Genomic DNA, 21,811 nt, shown 5'->3' with positions numbered 1-21,811 from the left:
GTGACTCCTGACACAAGATTCGCCTCGAGATGGCACCATCTACTGCACAAGAAAATTGTGACTCGACAAATATGCGGCAAGACAGTCCAGGATGCAGTTACACAAGCATCTACAAGACTGGCTGATACATGTTCAGGATGCCAGCGTCTGCTCGCAACACTTCGAGTAATTCGATTATCATCCGAAAACCCCGTGCTATCCATGGGAACGCACGTTCTGCGGCTACAACCTCCGAGCTCCTCGAGAATTACTCATGCGATAGTGCTCTTGTAACATACAACAGTCCATACAACATTCTTTTCAAATGTTGCATCTGTAGCGGATCACTGGATCGAGGTCTGGATGCGCGTTTTTTAATCATACACCCGACCCGTTGCACCACTCAAAGAGAGGCAAATACCCAGCGGTGGGTTGCTCGAGGCATGCGGGGAGCCAGCAGCATGCATTGAGCTAGTCAATCGTCCGGCATGTTTTGCAAACTTCGTGAATCATCGCACATTGTGATCTGAAACCCCGGCAGTGCGGGCGTCTCCTCCCATAATCGTAGCTGTTGGCATATGGAGTGTGAGATATTCTTCTGTCAAGACAATTCGCAACTGGTAGAGATAAGAAGCTACTGCAGCGACGGCTTACTCATGATGCTGATGCATGGGCACGCGATAACGACAATGACGTAGACATAGACGATCGTTCGAGTCAAGGATCTGGGATAGATAGTGTGGTGACTAGAGCACGTCGTGTCTGCACTTTCCATTAGCTCCTGTACTAGGATGTACATAGCTGAAGTGACTGACGACGTGACGAGACTGCAACAATACTGAGTAAGGTCAATAGGACTGGGCATAATCGAGTATACTGGGCCAGGAGCTCAACAGTCACGTTGTAGGTTGTTTCATGAGAATTCGCATACGTGGATTATCATGTCACATACAGTATGATATGCTGAAGATGACGCTTCGAGAAACCAAACTGCTATGCATCCTGTTCGAGCATAAACTGCACAACAAGCTTGCGCAGTACATACAGTCATATCCTTAATATATTCTTCCTTTGCAACGGACGAGCAGGCACTGTCTGTGCTAGAGAGCTGGATCTGGATCTTCACAGCATTTGTGAAGAGATATCCTGATAAGATGCTGCCAATCCAATATTCGAAGCACGAACTCATACAGAACGAACCTCAGCAAGCGCTGCAATGCTTACAGGCATGTCCTTCCATTTCCATACGCGTATTTTGAGCAATTACCGCAAAGCTGCTTGTTGACGCGGCACTTTTTGAATTTCGCAGTCCAGACGGTCGTCTCGGGTCGTGATGAGGCCAAGATGGGAGTGTTGCAACGCAGTTTATTGTGATGACCTGGCGCACGTAAGTACCGTTCAAGTCAGCAAAGACATTTGTTTGTAGAGAGGGAAAGGCTCTCGCGCTGCTGAATCGTGTCCACGTCGAAAATGCCGCAGCACTCCACAATGCATTTTTGAGTGGGTCTGTAGAGGTCTCCAGACTTCCTTCAGTAAGTGAATTGCGCGTATGAATGCAGACACGCAATCTTTGGGCAGAACCAATACTTGTAGACCTAAGCTCTGCGGGCAACAAAGCAGTTGTGGCTTCATGAGCATCGGCGACGACAAAAGTTCACAAATGGAAAGAGGATGCCGGCGCAATTTCATCTTTTGTTTATCCCATCTCTTTTCGGGCCTGGCGAATCATTTTATGCGAGATGGCTAATGCGCTAGTGGAGATTCGCCTTTCAAGCTTTGGACTAGCATCGACCGGCATGGTCAGTGCAGCGGCGCAACATCACCGAGTCGCACATTTGCGTTGTTCAGCTGGCTTCGATGGGAGTGAGGAAGGTGCCCGATAGAATCTCAATGCTTGCGCCAAGGTGGTGAGTCTTCTGTCCGCAGCACGACTTTCCTTTAATATCTCGATCACACAAGACGACGGTCGAGTAATCAATTCTGCTATATCACCTACAAACCTCAATAAGAATACAGCCGACCGCGTGCCGGGCTAAAACTTGAGCTTGCAGCTAAGCAGCATGATGATACACCATGCAGCACTTTTTGGAGTATTCAGGCGAGCGGGACAAGGCTTCGTTCCTCGAATCATCAAACGAGCTTTTCAGACCGACATGACCTTGCCGAAACGAGGAAAGATCCATCGGGCTTGTTGTCGCAGTTTGACCGCTAGCTTACGGGATTTTGTAATGAGACATTTCAAAAGGTAACATTCGGTGGGAGGTGGAGAAAGTGATTTGCAGCACGTTTCGTACAGCTAGGAAGCTTTCCCAGCCAGTAATAGCCCAAACAATCGAAAAACGTAATGGTAGCCAGGTCCTTGTTAGACCGGGTGGTTGTCTTCGCGAGCGCTCTTGTCATCTCGGCGTTGTGCGCCTCTTACGGTAGAGTACGCTGATGTTGCTTCTGGACGTCTATTCAATGCAAGCAGTCTATTCTAGACAGCAGAAGGGATGTTCCCTGAAGACAGAGCTTCTTTTGAAATATGTTCGAGTGGTCAGTGGTAGATTTTGGTGCATAGGCTGAAATGCTACCTGAAAAAAGTCTCCTCTTCTTCTTTACTGACTCAAGACCACACACATTGGGCAAGGCATACACCTGGAGTGGTCCAGTTCGTGAATATTGGTTGGATTAGCCCGAACGAGCAGGTCCTGCTTGAGTAGCCGACAAGGCTGGAAAGTCTAGCACGCTCGATCGATTAAAGTTGAGCAGAGTTTCGGGTAGGCAGCTTTCTTTTCGCGCACGTTAAACAGCCTGTTGTTACCCTGAGCACAATACCATTTGCTCGCCGAGCGACCATACCCAAAGTCTGAGGATCTGTTGGACAGCACGTAGGTATATATTTCAGTAAGCTACAGCGACAAGTTTAGGGCTGCCTCTCCCACCTCCAACCACTGCATTTCCAGCAGCTTGCCTCGCGATTGTGCCAAGTCTCGGCCAACTTGCTCTCACGAGCAGTGGATCCGGTAGTTTCGTTCACATTCTTCAATCGAGTTCCTCATCTCTTCCAGTTGTGCACAACAGGCTCTTCTCATCTCTTCTCGTTCGAAGCATTGAGAATTAAACCAAAAGACAAGGTTGCAAAACCCTCATCGGCAAAGCACGATCTACCGCTTCGCACTCCACTGAGACTTCCAGCACACGCGGAACGCCTATTCGTTGGCGAAAGCCACGGGCGGATCCTTGCTCCGAGAAGTGTTGTATTGATTGGCCTCAGCACGGTCAATTTTCGCTGTAATTTTCAAGCGGTAACGGTACGAACAACCTCTCGTATCATTGAAACCTTGTCTGGTAAGTCCTTATCTCATAATGGCTCATTCGGCCATCGCTGACAAGCACAGGGAAAGCTTAAGCAACCAACCAGATTATCCACTTTGCTATTGCTGAAGCTATCTCAGCTCCACGGCTTGTCGGATTACTGGTGGACCTCACATCACCCATTCACCTTCGCTTCAGGTGAGCTCTTCTCTTTCCACTGACTTTGCTTAAAGAGGGGTTTAGTTCACAGCTCCCAAGGCGTTTTCTTCCTTTCCCTTCACAGCTTTGGTCCGTCTCTTTGACCATCGCCGTCGTCGTCTTTTCTTTCTCTCTTTTTTCCCTTCCTTCGTACTAACATCTCCACTCAACAGAACAACATGTCGGGAGAGAAAGACCTCGAGAACGGCGACCCCAAGAGGGAGCGAATCTCCTTCGCCGATGGTTGGGATCCAGATAAAGATGAGGGCGAATATGCCAACCTCCTGCGATACATCTCAACCTACCGAGACAGACGATTCTCTAAAGCTCCCTCTCAAGTTTCGGGCGACGATGTCGACGCATCCAAACCAAAGAAGAAGGGCTTCTTCGCACGAATGTTCGGTGGCGGCAATGGCCCAGAGGCTCTCTTCGAGGTGCCTGAAGACTGGGTCCTCACGGATATCAACACAGGTCTGTCGTCAGCGCAGGTCGAAGAGCGTAGGAGGAAGACTGGTTTCAACGAGCTCACTACCGAAAAAGAAAACATGTTCCTGAAGTTCTTGGGTTACTTCAGAGGCCCAATTCTCTATGGTAAGCTTTGCTCGTTGTAGCTTTTCGATACATCAAAGCTAACATGAGAATAGTTATGGAACTTGCTGTCTTGCTCGCGGCTGGTCTGCGAGATTGGATTGATTTCGCTGTCATCATCGGTATCCTTCTGCTCAACGCTGTTGTCGGTTGGTACCAGGAAAAACAAGCTGCCGATGTCGTGGCTTCTTTGAAGGGTGATATTGCCATGAAGGCTATCGTTGTTCGTGATGGTCGTGAGCAAGAAATCAAGGCTCGTGAACTGGTTCCCGGTGACGTTGTAAGTAGCTCATCCTGATTGGAGATCTGACTAACGCGTACCAGCTTATCTTGGAAGAGGGTATGGTCGTTGCTGCGGAGTGCCGACTCATTTGCGACTACGATAACAAAGCTGGTTTTGAAGAGTATAAGCAATTGGTCAGCGATCCAGAGGAGCACTACTCTAAGAACCACACTGACTCGGACGACGATGACGAGCACCACTCTGGTGTCTCCATCGTGGCTACTGATCAATCTGCTATCACTGGTGAATCCCTTGCTGTCGACAAGTACATGGGCGACGTCTGCTACTACACTACTGGTTGCAAGCGAGGTCATGCTTACTCAATGGTTACCGAGTCTGCTCGTGGATCTTTCGTCGGAAAGACTGCATCGCTTGTCCAAGGTGCCAACGATTCTGGTCATTTCAAGCAGGTCATGGACTCCATCGGTACCGCGCTTTTAGTTCTCGTCGTTTTCTGGATCCTCGCTGCCTGGATCGGTGGTTTCTTCCACAACATTCCTATTGCTACACCTCAGCACAGCTCTATCAACTTGCTCCACTACGCTTTGATCCTGCTCATCATCGGTGTCCCCGTTGGTCTGCCAGTCGTCACGACGACTACCTTGGCCGTCGGTGCTGCCTACTTGGCTAAGCAGAAGGCCATTGTCCAGAAGCTTACTGCCATTGAGTCTCTTGCTGGTGTCGACGTTCTGTGCTCTGACAAGACTGGTACTTTGACTGCCAATCAGCTTACTATCCGTGAACCATATGTTGCTGAGGGCGAGGATGTCAACTGGATGATGGCTTGTGCCGCTCTTGCATCATCTCACAACTTGAAAGCTCTTGATCCTATTGACAAAATCACGATTCTCACCCTGAAGCGATATCCTAAGGCTCGTGAGATCCTGTCTCAGGGATGGAAGACTGTGAAGTACACTCCATTCGATCCTGTCTCCAAGCGAATTACTACTATCTGCACACTCAAGGGTGAGACCTGGGCTTTCTGCAAAGGTGCACCAAAAGCTGTACTGTCCATCGCTGAGTGTGACGAGTCCACCTCCAAGCACTACAGAGATACTGCTGCTGATTTCGCTCGACGTGGTTTCCGATCCCTTGGTGTAGCCTCCAAGCGTGGCAACGAGCCATGGAAGGTCATCGGTATGCTTCCCATGTTCGACCCTCCACGAGAAGACACTGCCCACACTATTCTCGAAGCTCAAAACCTTGGTCTTTCCGTGAAGATGTTGACTGGTGATGCCATTGCTATTGCTAAGGAAACTTGCAAACTGCTCGCTCTCGGTACCAAGGTCTACAACTCTCACCGTCTCATTGCTGGTGGTGTTGCTGGCACAACTCAGTATGATCTTGTTGAAAAGGCAGACGGTTTTGCTGAAGTCTTCCCCGAGCACAAGTACCAGGTCGTCGAAATGCTGCAACAGCGAGGTCACTTGACTGCCATGACAGGTGACGGTGTCAACGATGCACCCTCGCTCAAGAAATCTGACTGTGGTATCGCTGTCGAGGGGGCCACTGAAGCTGCCCAGGCTGCATCCGATATTGTCTTCCTTGCTCCAGGTCTATCAACCATCGTCGATGCTATCAAGTGCGCCCGACAGATCTTCCAGAGAATGAAGGCATACGTCCAATATCGTATTGCTCTTTGCCTCCACTTGGAAATCTACCTGGTCACTTCGATGTGTATCATCAACGAGACCCTCCGAACCGATTTGATCGTCTTCTTAGCCTTGTTCGCCGATTTGGCCACCATCGCTGTTGCCTACGATAATGCTCACTACGAACAACGACCGGTCGAATGGCAACTGCCCAGAATCTGGGTCATTTCAGTCGTCCTTGGAGTACTCTTGGCTCTCTCAACCTGGATTATGCGAGGCACATTCTTCCTTCCAAACGGTGGTCTCGTCCAGAACTTCGGTAATGTTCAGCTTATGCTCTTCTTGCAGATCTCGCTTGTTGAGAACTGGCTTATCTTCGTTACTCGAGGTGGTCAGACATTCCCCAACTGGAAACTTGTTGGTGCTATCTTCGTGGTCGATGTTCTCTCAACACTCTTCTGTGTCTTTGGTTGGCTTCACGGTGGTGAGGATGAGTTCTTCACCTCGCCTGGTTCCATCCGTGTCGGTGTCCAACCATACAGCGCGCAGACATCCATCGTTACCGTTGTTGTCATTTGGGGCTACTCAATCGGTGTCATGATTGTCACCGCTATCGTTTACTACCTTCTCACCAAGATGGATTCGATTACCAACCTCGGCCGCCACAAACGCTCTCGAGCTGACACTCAAATGGAGAACATCCTTGGTCACCTCAGCCGCATCGCTCTCGAGCACGAGACTGACGTTCACGGCAAGTCGAAATGGGTCTTGGGTAGCAAGACTACTGGTGAGGAGGAAGAGGAATAGAGGACAGAGGTTACGAGACCTTTGTGGGAAGTGTCTAACGAATCAAAGTTTGATCGTTCGACAACTTCGGAGATGAAGGTGCAAAGTTAGAAGATGAACAGATACCAAATGATACCGAATGTGATAATGTCTTTGAATTAACGGAACAAAGCGATCTAATTCAGCTTGCCATGGTCATCGCTATTGACATGACTCAAGCACCTGTATTCCCAGCAGAGAACATAATTCCAACCCATCTATACATGCCTTAAAATTTGTTCATGACCACCTTCTTTTGTTCACGGTCGTGCTTCTCACTCACATCACGTAACCCTTTTGACTGGTGGGCTGTGAGTACGTTGACAGTGCCTCGAAGCGGGCGACACAGGAACATGACCCTTCCCTCATGCTTGGTCAGAGGCTGTCAAGAGTATCACCACATGCACGCTCAGGCTGACTGCCAAGCCAGACAGAATCCCCTACCACTATAAATTGACCATCAGACATACGGTGCACCACGAAGCAGATGATAACGGGTTATGGTAACGAGGTAATAGGAAACGAACAAGACCTGACAATACCTCGTACAACGTCTTACCTACTTCCGTCTGTCATTTGTCCTCCGTGACCGATGTCCACTGCAGCCACCTTACCTACCCGCAAGCACAGATAATCAAACATAGATCGCCTTGCATGCGGCTATCAGAATAGCACGACCGGTGCCAAGGGCAATGACAGGACATCGGGAGGGATTGTGATGGGGCTTGGCGGAGCTTAGCAGGGCGCGCAGGAGGCTAGGAGTGGGCGACACGGAGGGTCGCAGCGGGACGATGCTAGTGACGCCTCTTTACGGAATGCGAGGGACACTTACCTGGCTTGGCAGATTGAGGCATTTCGAGTACTTGGCGCTCGAGGTGTTGGCACAGGGCCCCGCCTCTTGCTTTTTGTGCTGCTGAATGTTGTGTTGACACACAGAGCATCTCTTGGCTGCGAGTCATATGGAGCGTATATCTGGACATGGAGCCAACACGAACACGGAGTATATCGGGGAGAACAGGTTTGAGGCTGAGCTCTATTGCGAAGCCGGGAGATGGTGATCTGCATGATCGACGTTGTCTGAAATTCTGCATCCTTGCTTCCTCTCGTCGATCTGGCATACTGTAGTCAGCGGAAGCTACAAATTGGACTCGAAGGATGTGGGTAGAGCACACTCAAAGGCGGGTATTTGGGTGATTGATGGTATCTGCTGCGGTTGAATAGGTACGTGGCAGTCGTGATAAAACTATCACTGAAACAAATGTTGGCACGTCCAGACCCAAAATCAGGATCAACAGCGCAGGCACAATCAATATTCTGATCCTTCAATGTTCTTGAATACAAGTGTGTAGGAGATCAAAGCCCTTTCTCACTGCCCATGTCACGCGTAATTCAACTCATATTCGTACAACGTCCTTGCTTGCAGGAGCTCATCTTCGATCGTCCAGGAACACCAAGTCCTACTGCTCTGCTTGGCTAGAGCCAGAAGTCAACAACATTGTTGCTCTTCATGTTGTCGTCGTTGGTAGATAGATCGTGTCGAAAGCTGTCGCGTGTAGGCGCAAGGTTCGCGAGAACATCCAGAAACGCGTGAGCGGGGTTAGAGTTTCAAGCGCCCCGTATAGGCACCAGCCATGCCAAGATCAAGCAATCAAACGCTCTTTAAATTCATCAGGGCGCCCCCCCGAAGTATCTCGCCTTTCTTCTTCCCCCCCCAGATCTGCACCACGAGATCTCCTCGAGACAGTCAGCCAAGCTCAGTACTCTTCATGTCTTGTCAATATACAGTGTAGTGATGGCACTAGTTGTCTTTGCTGCACAATTTGTTTTTGATTCGGCCAAGGTCTTGGGTTGGTTGTGGCTGTCTTGAGTCAAGCGGGCAACGCGGATTCTGTGAGCTCTGGTGTGCGCACCAGGTAAGACTCAATACTTGTTACCTGTGGCGTCAGGTTTTCTCGACTTCACGACCCTAGTACTGCACGGTATGCAGTGTACGTAGGGCTCTGTGTCGGACATGATATCATTGGAGCTGAGTGCTCATGATAAGATACCACTGGAAGCTGATTGCTCGTGGTGGGTGGCCATTGAAGCTGAGGCTCATGGTATATCGTTGATTTAGCTCGAGCTGGTATTTTGACAATGCAGGACTGTGACGGTGGTCATCCGCGAAGCAGTTCCTCGCAGTACTCTGCCATGTGCTCGCAGCGACGAAAATGTGGAGTCTGGATTGTCCATGGCTGCTTGTACATGCCTTCAAGCATGTACAAGCAGCCATGGACAATTGACGTCTACACTAAAGATTTATCGAGTGTCTGGCCGTCAGCGTGCTGATGAAAGGGCTACGATTACGAAAGCAACTGTGAAAGGAGAGTGAGTGATTCGGCTGGACGTTGAGCTGCGCAAGCGAGTCGCTGAAAAGATACCACTCTCCTGTTCTAGAACGAAAGTTGAGTCAGTCGGCGTCGGCAGCATCTCATCGGATTCCTGATTTTGATTGCAGTGAGCGCGCTTCAAGGAAGTGCATTTTGTACTCGCTGCAGATCGATTGGGAAGAGACGTCGTGGCTAGTTTCATATTTGAAATTTGCCGAGTGCCACTACTCGTGAAGCCTCATGGTTCTCCATTTAAGACGTGAATGTATGTTTATACATCAGTCTGCCCAACGTATTCTGTCCAGAAAACTCGAGCGACCCTGCTGGGTCGTTGCAAAAGAACATATTTGGTCGCATTACTTACAGAGGCATTGACATGAGTACTCTGCTTGCAGGCCTCAGGACTTGACCTAAAGGTCATACTGGGTCGCTGCCTCAGTACTAACACGGGCTGGGTCTTGTGAAGAGTCCTTGCCATTCGAGCTTGCCACAGCTTTCGAGCTGCCGTCGAGAGGCATTTCAACCTGTCGCCTCTGCTTGCGATACTCGGACGTTGGCCAACTCCAGCTTGCCGAGTTCGCTACACGTTTGCCCTTGGACCAACTCCTTTGGGCAAGCAACCTTTTCACCGATGCTGTGGCTTTGAGCCAGAGGTTGGGGAAGATCGTTCTTCAGTTCTTGCAGCCCATAACTATGACAATGTCCTGTCTGCGCTGGACTTGGCACCCCTGGAGCACTTGCCCTGGTGTTCGCAGAACTTGCGGAGTACATCGCGCTAAAGATGCGGCCGCCAACGCTGGCACTTCAGTGCCGAATGAAGATTTGCGACTTTCGCTGCAATATTGATTACGGAACATGAACTAAGAATACACTGAAGACAAACAGAAGCAGTCAACTCCATTCTTCCCAGGATGAGGATGTCGCCTGGTGACAAGAAACTGAGCGATAACCCAACGAGAACTCAGCGACTTAAGCACTGAACAAGCGAAAAACATGAACAACTAAGCGGCTTTCAAGTGAGCGCTCTTCGCCGTTGAAAGTGAGATGCATCACAGCATAGCGTCAAGTATCTCTGCGCAAGCGAGTGTCGGGGCTACATCAAGATGGAAGGCGCACGTGAGCGATCAACCACTACAGGATGAAGCGAACTGCGAAACTCGCACTTGCGAAGGAACGATGTGATTCAGAGGTGTGCGTGAGCATTACGACCTAAGCGGAACCAAGGAGAAACACATACCAGTAGCCTTGCTTTCAGGCTCACTGCAGGCCGGGGTGCATGCGTGGCTTTCCCCAGAATCTAAGCCGGTCGAGAGCAACAAGGTATTCAGCTAGGATCCAACCAACAGCGGCGTCTCTCGCAGAGACTATCCTTGGACCGAAAATGCATAGCCTCGATCAAAAGCTGTGTCTGACAGTGGCCATGCAGCAGTGCAGAATGCAGTTCACATCCGTTACGTGTTGAAGGTCCGAAGGAGGAATAGTTTTAGGCGGACCATGCGGTGTCCTGCATTGTTGATTCCCACAGTAAAGTGCAAGAGTTTACTGGACGTCAGCTTCTGGTAAGAGTAGATCGTCCTTCAAAGAGGCTTGATCTGCTATCACCAGAGGTCTATAAGTGGGTTCGTCTAGTGTTTGAAGATATACTTAGGGACCGAAGTTGCTCATCACGGAATTTAGCAGTAAGCACGAAATATCACAACAATCACCTTTACAATGACAGGCGTAAAAGACACACCGGAGGAGGAATATGTGCAGCTCGAGGAGCTTGACAGTCGATCGTCGATCAAGGTCGCTGCTCTACCACTAGCTGAAGACGAGCAGCCATCAGTCAAAGAGTCCCTGCGAAGATGGCCACGACTTACGTTGTACGCGCTTTCGCTCACGAGCGGCATTATGCTATGGGGATTTGACATGTCCCTCGTTGGCAATCTGGCGAGCATGCCTGAATTTCAGAAGGTCTTTGGTCTGCAGGTAGACGACGGATGGATTATCGCCTCGAATTGGCTATCAATCTGGAACATTGCTAGCAACCTGGGAATGATGCTGGGCTCAGTCATCGCCGGATGGCTGGGAGACAAGTTTGGTCGAAGGAAAATGGTGGCCATCGGCACAACCATCTCTGCTGTTGCGGCAGCACTGTTGTTCGTTTGTGACACAATGCCCACCAGAGACGCAAGATGTGGCTTCTTTTTCTTCGCAAAAACAATTCAAGGTCTGTCAAATGGTGTTTTGACAACATCGATTCAGACCTGGATGTCAGAGACGGTACCAGCTTCGCTCCGAGGTCCAGTCCTGGCTTTGTTTCCTATCTTTCAGCTTGTGGGGCAGATCATCGGCGCAGTTGTCATTCAAGTGTTGATGGATGTCCCAGGTCGACGAGGCTATCGCACTGGCATCGCGACGATGTGGCCGGTCGGAGCGGTACCATTCGTCGCTGCATTTTTCATGCCAGAAAGTCCAGCTTGGCTTCTGCGGAGAAGGCTTACTGACCAGGCATTCCGAGCACATCAGAGACTCGAAAAATCGAAACGCAATCCGAACACGGAGCACAGTTTCGAGAAGCTACAAGCTACCATACGACACGAAGAGCAGGTCGCAGCAGAGACACGCGTGAGCTACAAACAATGCTTTACAGGTACAGATCGCCGGAGAACACTGCTCGTCATAGGGGTAATGATGTTGCCAGAATTGTTCGGGCAGCACCTCGTCGGTAGCGCATCCTACTTCCTGCAGCAAGTTGGATTGAACGCCAGCACAGCAAACTTGTTCTTCATCGTTGGCATTGCTTTGTCGATGGTATCGCTTGTTGTGTCTTGGTGGACGCTGACCAGGTTTGGTCGCAGGGTGTTGACCCTATCTACCTTATCCGCAGTCACTATTCTGTGGTTGGCTGTCGGGATAGTTGGGTGTCTCAGAGAAGGTATGTTCACGAGGTGGTTCGTACCGGTGAGCTTCATGGTTATCGTCATCGTGGCTGGTGTAGGTGTGTGGCCGGCATCATATGTCATTGCTAGTGAAACTTCATCGTTGCGTCTGAGAGCACGTACCCAAGGTATTGGGTGGCTCGTGAATGGTCTGACTTCTGGAATCATCGGCGCAACAGGCCCGTATCTATATAATGCGGATGCTGCTGATGCTGGTGCCAAAACAGGCTTCCTTTTCGTTGGTCTGGCGGGGATTTCGGTAGTGGTTGCTTATTTCCACGTGCCGGAAATGAAGGCAAGGTCACCTGCTGAGATCGATCAAATGTTCGAAGCAGGACTCAAGGCCCCTGAATTTCGAGCTTGGAAAGCACTCTAACTCCTGGTATGAGGAAGGTGGAAAGACAATATGCTGTCGAAAGATGATAGGGATGAACGCAGAACAGCTCGCATGCAGAAGAGAGCTGCATAGCAGGATTGCCAGAAGGGCATCGTGAGGAAGCAAACACCGAGCATAGCAACGAAGCACGAGTCAGGCGCAAGAAGTACCCTGGAGAGTGCCCTCATTGAATTTGTTGTGAATATTTTGGAAAAACGGTCTGTTCTTGCAGACTGCTGTCGTAATATCAGAACGAAGCCCCTCTTGCTTCCTGAAGTGGTCGCTCTTATGGAACATGAGCATTGTCAAAAGGTCAGGTACTTATAGCTTGTATTCTGTGGCTTTAGCATCTCCATAGGCGCTTACAAGCGCTACGTTGGGCACCAGTCCCTGGAAGAAGAGCCTTTAGCTGTATCGAGAAGGTGTAACGACAGTTATGCTCAAACCACCACGTGAATCTGCAAAAGTCATGCCAGCCATTGTGGTGCTTTTTGTTCTACTCTGAGGAGTACGCTGACGAAGGAAGGGACTCTCGCGACGTAATGACGTTCGTATGAGTACTGAGACCACGATTTACCGTACATGACACTCCAGACGCAATGAAAAGAGTCACCCCAATTCAACGAACATGTTCTGCGTTTCTGCTAATAATAATGATATGCTGACTACAAAAAGACACCTCAATCAAGCTTCCATCCAGGGAATATGCTAGTGAGGTAGGTCAGATGCGCAGTGTTTGCAGGAATTCATCCTTAAACCGCAACGATCCTGGTTCGCAAGGCGATGTGCCTCTGACTACTTAGATAGAACGGCACTAAGCTGCTCTTCTGCGAACCTCGCAGTTCGACACGTCTGCCCCTGCAAGCTCTTACACGAACTCGAGGAACGTTCCGGATACTCAACTCCGAGCTCGGTCTCAAAGCAATGGCACAGGATGGAGAGAGTACCTTCGGAGCGCAGACGGCATTGACAAGAGCTATAATACTGCGTGATATACTCTGTGATGCTAGGACTACAGCAGAACAAACAAGCAGCGCCTTCATATCCGAGAACCTGAAAGTGAGCAACCATGGAGGACGCCAGACTTTGTCAGATTGTGACACCTGTTGGCATGCTAGGTTACGGCTTCAACGAGCAGCACACCGAGCATGCACTTCAGGAGGTCTGCGCCTTGCCAACACCATCTGCTTTGATACTCGACTCTGGCAGCACAGATTCAGGTCCGAACAAGCTCGCTTTAGGTTCCATGTCAAATCCTAGATCCGCATACGAGCGAGACCTTCGTCGACTTCTTCGTCTTGGACAGAAGTATCGCGTACCAGTCATTACTGCATCTGCTGGTGGTGACGGCACCGATCACCATGTTGAAGAGCTTGTCTCTATAATACAGGCCCTAGCAGAAGAGGAAGAGTTCAGGTGAGTCTACAATCCTTTTCATTTGTTCCAGTTAATGAATGAAGGACCGCCCAGTTCAAGGTAGTGAGCCTTTTTTCAAACATGGACAAAGATTTTGCCCACCAGAGGTTTCAAGCAGGCAAAGTACGCGGGTGTGGCTCAACCGTCCCGCCCTTGACAAACAAGGCTATCGACGAGACCACCACCATCGTTGCTCAGATGGGTCCCGAACCAATCTTTGATGCCATAGTCGCCAATCCCGACTTTGATGTCCTTATTGCAGGTCGTTCCTACGACCCCTCACCCTACATCGCCTTCAGCGCCTACCATGCCACTCTTCGTGGTCAGAAGGACATCTCAAGCCTGAGCCGTGAAGCTCTGGGAGCTTTCAACCACATGGGCAAGATTATGGAATGTGGAGGATTGTGTAGTACGCCGAAGAGCATGGGAGCTGTTGCTTGTCTCTATCGAAACGATGCGTGCAGTTTCACCATTAAGCCAACCGATCCACATTCTATGTGTACACCTCTTACTGTCGCGGCCCACAGCCTATATGAGAAGTCTCGTCCAGACATCCTGTATGGGCCTGGAGGGCACCTGAACGTGACCAAATGTCAATACGAACAACTTGACGACGGCAGGACTGTCAAAGTCTGGGGTTCCGTCTTTGACGCTGATCCATACACCGTCAAGATGGAGGGTGCCCGCGTTGTCGGATACCGAACCATATTCCTTGGCTCATTCTCCGATCCGGTATTACTTCGTGGCCTTCGAGAACTCTTGTCGTTTCTGAAGAACAAACTACGACACGACTACGCGGATATAGGAGGGAAATGGGACGTCGAATTCCATGTCTCCGATACTGGCAGTGCTGAATCGGCTCCGAAAAACGTCTCGATTGTTGGTGAGATCGTTGCCGAGACCCAAGCGATTGCTACGCAGCTTGCAAATACTGCTCGGGTATGGTGCATCCATGCTCCTTATGCCGGTCAGAGAGCCACAGCAGGCAACATGGGTTTTGGCATTGGTGGGAGGAACGAGTTCGAGGCAGGCCCTTGTTGCGAGTTCTCCGTATATCATCTGGCAGACTTACAGCCAGGTGAGGAGCGTGGCTATTCTTATAGTGTACCTGCTTCCGGCACGACAAACCTGTTTCGATGGAAGGTTCTGGACATCGATGGTGGAGGACGTCGCAAGAGCTCGGAGCGCAGTAATGCCGATGGAGTCAGCCATGCTAACGGTTCTTCACCCAATGGCACTCAGGCTGATTCGACTAGCAGCAGCAGCTTTGCTATTAACGGCAACATGTCCAAGATCACACAAGCCGTACCACACCTTCTCCCAGACGTTGCAAGAGTGCTTCGCTCCAAGAACTCAGGTCCATTCGAAATCACAATCGATATCATGTTCCATAACCAAGAAATCTACAATATCGTGCGAAAATCAAACGTGCTGAATCGAGCTGTGATACAGGAGCTTTACAGTGTCACAGAGGACGACATTATATACTGTGACTGGTTCGAACCTGCCCTAGCATTCAAGGTGACCATTCCGCGGTATAGGAACGGCAAGAGATGCGCTGCCGGGGGGTTCATGGAAAGTGACATGCATGGCAGTCAGTGGCATGTGCCGCTCATGATGATGGAGTTGAGTGAAGCGGTTCAGGATGAAATTGTAGGCATTGAGGACGCGAAGAATGGCACATATTGAAATTCGGACCCTGTTTTCAAGAGAAACATTAAGATGGTATCAGCACAGGATATAGCGAATGGTCGATATGTTGGGAGGTTGTATCATGGTGAGTCAATAGGGTGTTCGCGAAAGACAGTATAATATCAACCTGTAATATTCAATCCTGTACTAGAGACTTTGTTGTGACCATGATCTTCACGTCTTCGCTTCATCTCAGTCATTCCCAATTCATCGTTGGTTCGTCTTGTGTTCATTGTTAGATCGTGATACTTCACTTGTCTCTCTCTACCCTTAGAGCTGAAAGAAGTCTCCGCTCCGTAAGAATTACTAGTGTCGCAGGAGACATTATACCTCAAATCAGACATGGTAAAGTAGTAACGAACACTGCTTGCTGAAGAGCTTTGTGCCTCAGGTAACACTAACGACTTTCTTGCAGATGCTGATAACATGGGCATTGTTCGTGACGCAATAACGCCTTGCTATGTTCCTTACTCTGCTAAGATTTGTCCACCATTCACCATAGATAAACTATCTCCTGTTAAAATTCAAATATCTGCTACCAAGGAAAAGCAAAAACAGATTGCTGCCAATGAAAGCAGCCAGGATGCCCAGGTCTCTCCAGCGATCGTCATAAGATAGCCCGAATGGACGGTAGAACTCTTCACCTGTGGCGAAAGCGCAGTAATTGCAAGTCCCACTCGAGCCGGGATCCTGTATGTATCCGGCGCCGCCAGCTGCGAAAAAGTTTGCCATATACTCACCGCATGTCGTACTAGGCGGAGCTGGGAATGAATTGAATTCGTTCGGCGTACACACGACCTGTCGTCCCTGTAGCTCAGTCGTTACCATTCCAGACACAAGGCGTGTAACTGGATTGAGCTCGTACAGCCAGACACGCCAAAATTTGGGAATCTGTGGCTTCGGAATCGTGACGCCACAGAAAAGGGCAAAAATGACGATGGCGAAGGGGTTCAGTAAGCTCGAGATAAACGAGCTAGGTGTGAGTGCCGCAATCGTCTGGCCCAAAGTTGTAGAGAAGACCTCTAGTATGAAGATTATGAAGAACTGATATCCAGCTCTATCGCTCGCACCTTGGAGACCGGGTAAGTAGTAGATCGGGAGGAAGAACGAGATCGTGCAGAATATTGTATATGGCATTTCTGCGCACACCATGGCGAACGCGAATGGGAACTGTCGGTACGCTTTGGCGGCTGCTTCTCGATAGTAAATGAGCCGTGCAAGATCGTACTTGATCTCGACTTGCGCTAGAATCAATGCTGGAACAACGGTGGCTTGGAAGATGACGAATACTCGGTATTGTAGAGACGCTCGTGAGTCGTTCAGTTGAAGAAAGGCAAGGCCGGTGATAAGAGCTATAATGACTTGATTAAACCAACCTGTACGGAGAGGTTAGTGTCGTACTGAAATACATGGGGTATGACTTACGCGTATAGCCATATTGAGGCGACCTCCAGAAGGAGAGGTGTGTCCGCCACGAGACTATGCGAATTTGGTGCCACAGAGGTGATGCATATTCTTTTTCAGGGAGCTTGGGCTCTGCTGCGATCTCTTTCATTCGCTGGTCCTTCATGGCGACAATGTCGTGCTTGATAGCCGCTTGCTCATCACTTTCGCGCCAGATCTCGCCCCAATCTTTGTCGCCTATTCGTGGTGCGATACCCGCGCCTATTGCGTCGAGCATGAACTCAGCTGGATTCATGTCCTCAGGACAGAAGGCACCATGTCGAGCAAGATACTCCAGCAAAGTGACAGCGTCTTCCCCGACAGGCCCCTGGTAGACACACTCCCCGCCTCTCTGCAGGAGTAGGAGCCTGTCGAACTGTTCGAACAATGCACTGTTAGGCTGGTGAATGGTGCACAGAATTGCTTGCCCAGCAGCAGCTAACTTGCGGAGGAAGCGAACAATATTGAATGCAGATTGAGAGTCAAGTCCTGAGGTAGGCTCGTCCAGGAAGAGTAGTAATTCTGGTTTAGCAGCCAACTCGACGCCGATGGTGACACGCTTTCGCTCTTCAACCGAAAGTCCACTTTCAGGACTGCCGATGATGGCGTCGGCCAGGGACTCCATTTCTAGCAGAGACAGAATCTCTTCGACATATGCATGTTTTTCCTCCTTTGGAACTTCGTACGGCTGTCTGAGATCAGCACTGAACCGTAATGCCTCACGGACAGTTGCAGTCGATTCATGGACATCTAACTGCTCAGCATAAGAGGTCCCTCTCTGGAAAGCAATACCTGGCTTTGTACCGTCAATAAGGATGTCCCCAGTGATCGTACCAATATTTTTTCGAGCAGCTAAGACATCGAGTAAAGTCGTCTTGCCTGCACCTGACGCGCCCATCAAGGCTGTTAGCTCGCCTGGGCGTACGTAGCCGTCGATATCGCTGAGCAGACGTTTAGTGCCACCTGGCACGGGTACATCGTAATTTAACCCCTCCCAGGTCAGGACGGATTTTGAAGTAATATTCAGCTTCGATGATTCGTCGATACTGCTCTTGTTTAGTCGTCTTTGCTTGCGCCCCTCGAGTTCCTGATTGAGTTTCTTTGTTTCTGAGTTCTCGCGGGCGAAAAACGTAATTGTTCGACCTCCTGCGCCAAATCTCAGGAGTTCACCAACGGTAGCGTTGATGAACAAGAAGAAGGCAATGAGAGCCAAGATAATTCCGACATTGCGCCATAAATCTGAGGGCGAATAGCTGAAGCCAGCCTCTATGTAGTTGGTACCTGAGACAATGTCTGAACCAGCTTGAGAACCTGGCAAGGTACAAACCTGGTGCTGCAAGTCGGTGTAGCCTGGTCCTGTGGGGATCAAGGACTCTGAAGTGCACCTCATCGAGAGGAACTTGAACTCGTTAGCCATGAGGGCCGAGAAGCCAAGACCCATCACCTGTGATTAGTTAGCACTGATCATTGCACATTGGCATCATCGTACATTGATATAATAGATCCATCGTAACCATACTTGTTGACTCTGCCATTGAATCAGGTAGCCTGATGTCACAACGAAGAAGGTTATTATCAATGCTGCCCATTTGATTGCGACATCAAAGTCGGCAGACAGCACACCGAGAGTTCGGAAGAACAGAGTCATGCACAAGTAGCCCAGAACAATGATGAGGTAGAAGGTGAAGAACGCTCCGGCATTCAGGACCAGTCCGGCCATGAAGTACACAATGATTGAGAAGATGAGGATCTGTACAGATGCAAATATAGTATCGACCGCAAGTTGGCCAATCCTGTTAGATTATTAGCTTGACGGATTGTCTCGATCAAAAACTAGCCGGCCACGGGGGGAGACGCCCGTACTGAACTATGAGGTGACTTACCATAGCGCACTCGGGCGATGAAAAGTGTATGCACGATGTTTGTTTACTATACCTCTCCCAAGGAAACATGCTGCAAGCTCGGCGAATGCATTAAATGCATTGAAGAGGAAAGCAATGAAGAGTGCACCTCCACGAGTGAAGGCACCAGCCGAAGTTTCTGGTTGCTTGAACCACACAGTACCAATCACGATCGCAATGATGATTGACGTCCCCCAGGATGTAGTTAAGGTGAATCGATCTTGCCATTTGAGGATGAACTGTCGTTGCATGAGTGCCCAGATTTGGAGGTAATATGGCACAGAATAAACAGATTTGCTGCCAGTGTACTTCCGTTTAGCTTCCCGATGTGCCACCTGAAAGTTCTCATATATCTGCTTCTGCTTCTCGAGGTCCTCCCGGTAGTTGTCCATTTCCGTGCGCAGTGCATCTGAAAGTTTTGACTTGTCGAATGCTTCTACAAGTCCATCGGGTGTAGAAGGTGCATTCTCGGGACTGCGACCTTGGGCGTACTCCCGCTCATACTCATCTGTGCACCCTGTCAGGTAGTCTGGAGTTGTCTGTCGAGGCTTGGGAGCAAACCCTAGAGATTCGAAGTACACTCGGGCCTCTGATGTTGGTCCAAAGAATACTTGCCTGCCTGAATCGATGACCATCACTTTGTCAAATTGTTTGTAAATCGTCTCCGAAGCCTGGTAGAGACTGACAAAAGTCGTTGTTTTGTAGATGTTGGTCATAATACGCAGACTTTTGGCGAAATCGCTTGCGGTCGAGGAGTCAAGACCCCTCGTTGAGTTGTCCCAAGCACATACGGTCGAGCCAGTGACCATCATTTCGGCAATGGAGACTCGTTTGCGTTCCCCACCAGAGATGCCTCGTGTGAACGCGTTGCCGACTATGGTGTTGCGTGTGTGCTCTATGTTGAACATTTTGAGCAGCAGGGCAACAACCTTGTCCTTGAAGTCCTTCTTGCTCATCCCTGCTGGCCTCTTACCTGGAGTCTTTACATCCAGCGCGAAACCTAGGGTCTGACCCACTGTCAGAGTCGGATGATGTACGTCATCTTCTTGATTGTAGGTAGCTTCGCCTCTAAAGTACTTCTCGAATGTTTTTGCATCGAAGGGCCCGTACAAGACCTCGCCGTCAATGCCTGTGTAGCCGATTCGTTGATTGGTGATAGTTCTCAAGAAAGTTGTGCATCCGGATCCTGGCCGACCAAGGACCAGGACCATCTCTCCAGGTTTAGCCACACCTCTGAAGTTCTTGAGAATATTGAATTCATTGCCTTTCTTCCCAAAGCCCAGAAGATTCTTGATGTTGCCGTAGAACGTGTCCACGAAAGCTTCAGGGAACACTTTGACAAAGATTTTCACACCTCCAAGACCACGAACAGTCAGGTTCTCCCAGAGGACACCAATCTGCTTTGGTTTGATGCCAGCGTCGAGCTCTGCTTCTCGATTTCCACGAAGGACGTCCTCCAGACTCCAGTCGTCTCTCGTTGCCCTGCTGGTTGAGGTAACAGCCTTTTCGATATCGTGGCTACCCTTGATGTTTGATGCTCGGGAGGTCACCCTTGACATTCGACGGTGATGTTCTTGACTCAACTCTCTACTCAGGTTGGCAAAGTCGCGTTCAGCTTGTTCGACGTCCACTCCAGAGGTAGTACGAACCGAGCCACGCGAGTTAGTGACTTTGAGGTAATGAGACTGTTTTTCGTGGTCAACGGGCTGAGCGTCCTCGATACTGTCGGAGTCAGTGGAGTCAGCGTTCGGCGACGTTTCTTCTTGGATATGATCGTTAGCTGTAGCTCCATGCTGTTCAGAAGGGTGGTTGAGCTGAAGTGCCTTATCCACCGCCTCGGTTGTCTCGTGAACAATGTGTGCGGCCATGATGTTGAATAAAATTGCTACTTGCTCAATTGCCTCTTGACTTATAACTTTCCAAGCTGGTCATCTATTGCCTTAGGCAGGCAGGGCGTATGCTGTAACAAGGGCGGGCGTCGGTGTACTGTTACATAGTGGCGAAATCACGAACAATGGTTTCCTGCTCAAACTGAGGTGAGAAGGAGCGATCGAACAGAGAAGCACGCGTCAACGACGGAGCAAGAACACTCGGGAGAATGAATTATAAACACAACATTAGTAGATCCCATCTGCAAGGTTGTCGGTTTTTTAGCGTTTGTGCATTTTAGCACGATGTTCAGATTGTGGATGTGACTCCAACAATCATGACTCAAGAGCTTCACAGCTGCACGCCAGTATGCAGTAGAGGTAGCCTCCAAAAACCAAGAAAGCCATTTCAACTAGGCTACATGGTGCCTTGATCATGACTCTTCAATATGCGAGTAATTTGCCAGATCGGGAAAACTGCGAAGCTTGAAGAAGACGATGCGGGAAGCTGAACCATTCCGGTCCAGATGTCGGACGAAACCGAACAACATGGAATCTCCACTCAAGCTCTCCCCATCGAACTGGAATGCTGCAGCTCGGAACCAAATTGTGTCCCCTACATTTCGCCTTCTTACCGATGTCGACACTGTGGTCACGAAAATGATTACATATCAACCATTAACATTAACAGCGTGCTTGATACCTTGTCGACATCGCATATTACAAGGCTTCTACTCAGCGCACTTGCGACTCGGACCGCTAGATTATCTATTCGGTCCCACTACCTAGTGCGCTGTCTGGCTAATCTCCGGTTGTTGAACAGCATCCTGCGGTGTTCGAAAGCTATTCGCATTTGCGCCTCCAGCGGGGCATTGTCTTTTCCGATAAGTGCGTTCCTGGTATGGAACACGCCAAGGTCGTGTGCAACGGAAAAGGCAGGAAAAAGCAGGAAAGGCCCTGCAAGTAATGCTCTCTAGCCTCGCACATTTTTTGTTCCGGCCTCGCTTTGCACATATCCCCCGGTCTTTGTACATCCTCCGATATCTCTATTGTCGCTTCT

At 49.7% G+C, this 21,811-nt stretch overlaps 4 protein-coding genes across 4 annotated transcripts; 3 read left to right on the top strand and 1 right to left on the bottom strand.

The window, feature by feature from the left end:
* Positions 1 to 3,653: 3,653 nt before the first annotated feature.
* LTR64_004363 (uncharacterized protein) lies at positions 3,654 to 6,744 on the top strand (the record flags this gene model as incomplete). Its single annotated transcript, XM_064898710.1, has 3 exons — positions 3,654 to 4,065; positions 4,119 to 4,342; positions 4,387 to 6,744. 3 exons carry the CDS (start codon positions 3,654 to 3,656, stop codon positions 6,742 to 6,744), a joined length of 2,994 nt encoding a protein of 997 aa, XP_064754667.1.
* A 4,100-nt stretch (positions 6,745 to 10,844) lies between these two features.
* LTR64_004362 (uncharacterized protein) lies at positions 10,845 to 12,431 on the top strand (the record flags this gene model as incomplete). Its single annotated transcript, XM_064898709.1, has 1 exon — positions 10,845 to 12,431. The coding sequence occupies one exon, from the start codon at positions 10,845 to 10,847 to the stop codon at positions 12,429 to 12,431; it is 1,587 nt and encodes a 528-aa protein (XP_064754666.1).
* Positions 12,432 to 13,500: 1,069 nt separating this feature from the next.
* Positions 13,501 to 15,536, top strand: LTR64_004361 (uncharacterized protein; the record flags this gene model as incomplete). The annotated part of the gene is made up of 2 exons (XM_064898708.1): positions 13,501 to 13,847; positions 13,892 to 15,536. The coding sequence occupies 2 exons, from the start codon at positions 13,501 to 13,503 to the stop codon at positions 15,534 to 15,536; spliced, it is 1,992 nt and encodes a 663-aa protein (XP_064754665.1).
* A 510-nt stretch (positions 15,537 to 16,046) lies between these two features.
* Positions 16,047 to 20,751, bottom strand: SNQ2_2 (ATP-binding cassette transporter snq2; the record flags this gene model as incomplete). Its single annotated transcript, XM_064898707.1, has 4 exons — positions 16,047 to 16,915; positions 16,965 to 18,426; positions 18,472 to 18,775; positions 18,866 to 20,751. 4 exons carry the CDS (start codon positions 20,749 to 20,751, stop codon positions 16,047 to 16,049), a joined length of 4,521 nt encoding a protein of 1,506 aa, XP_064754664.1.
* Positions 20,752 to 21,811: the final 1,060 nt, after the last annotated feature.

Source organism: Lithohypha guttulata, assembly GCF_036872675.1.
Source record: "Lithohypha guttulata strain CCFEE 5908 chromosome Unknown scaffold_3, whole genome shotgun sequence".
NCBI lineage: Eukaryota > Fungi > Ascomycota > Eurotiomycetes > Chaetothyriales > Trichomeriaceae > Lithohypha > Lithohypha guttulata.
This window is presented reverse-complemented; position numbering and strand designations above follow the sequence as displayed.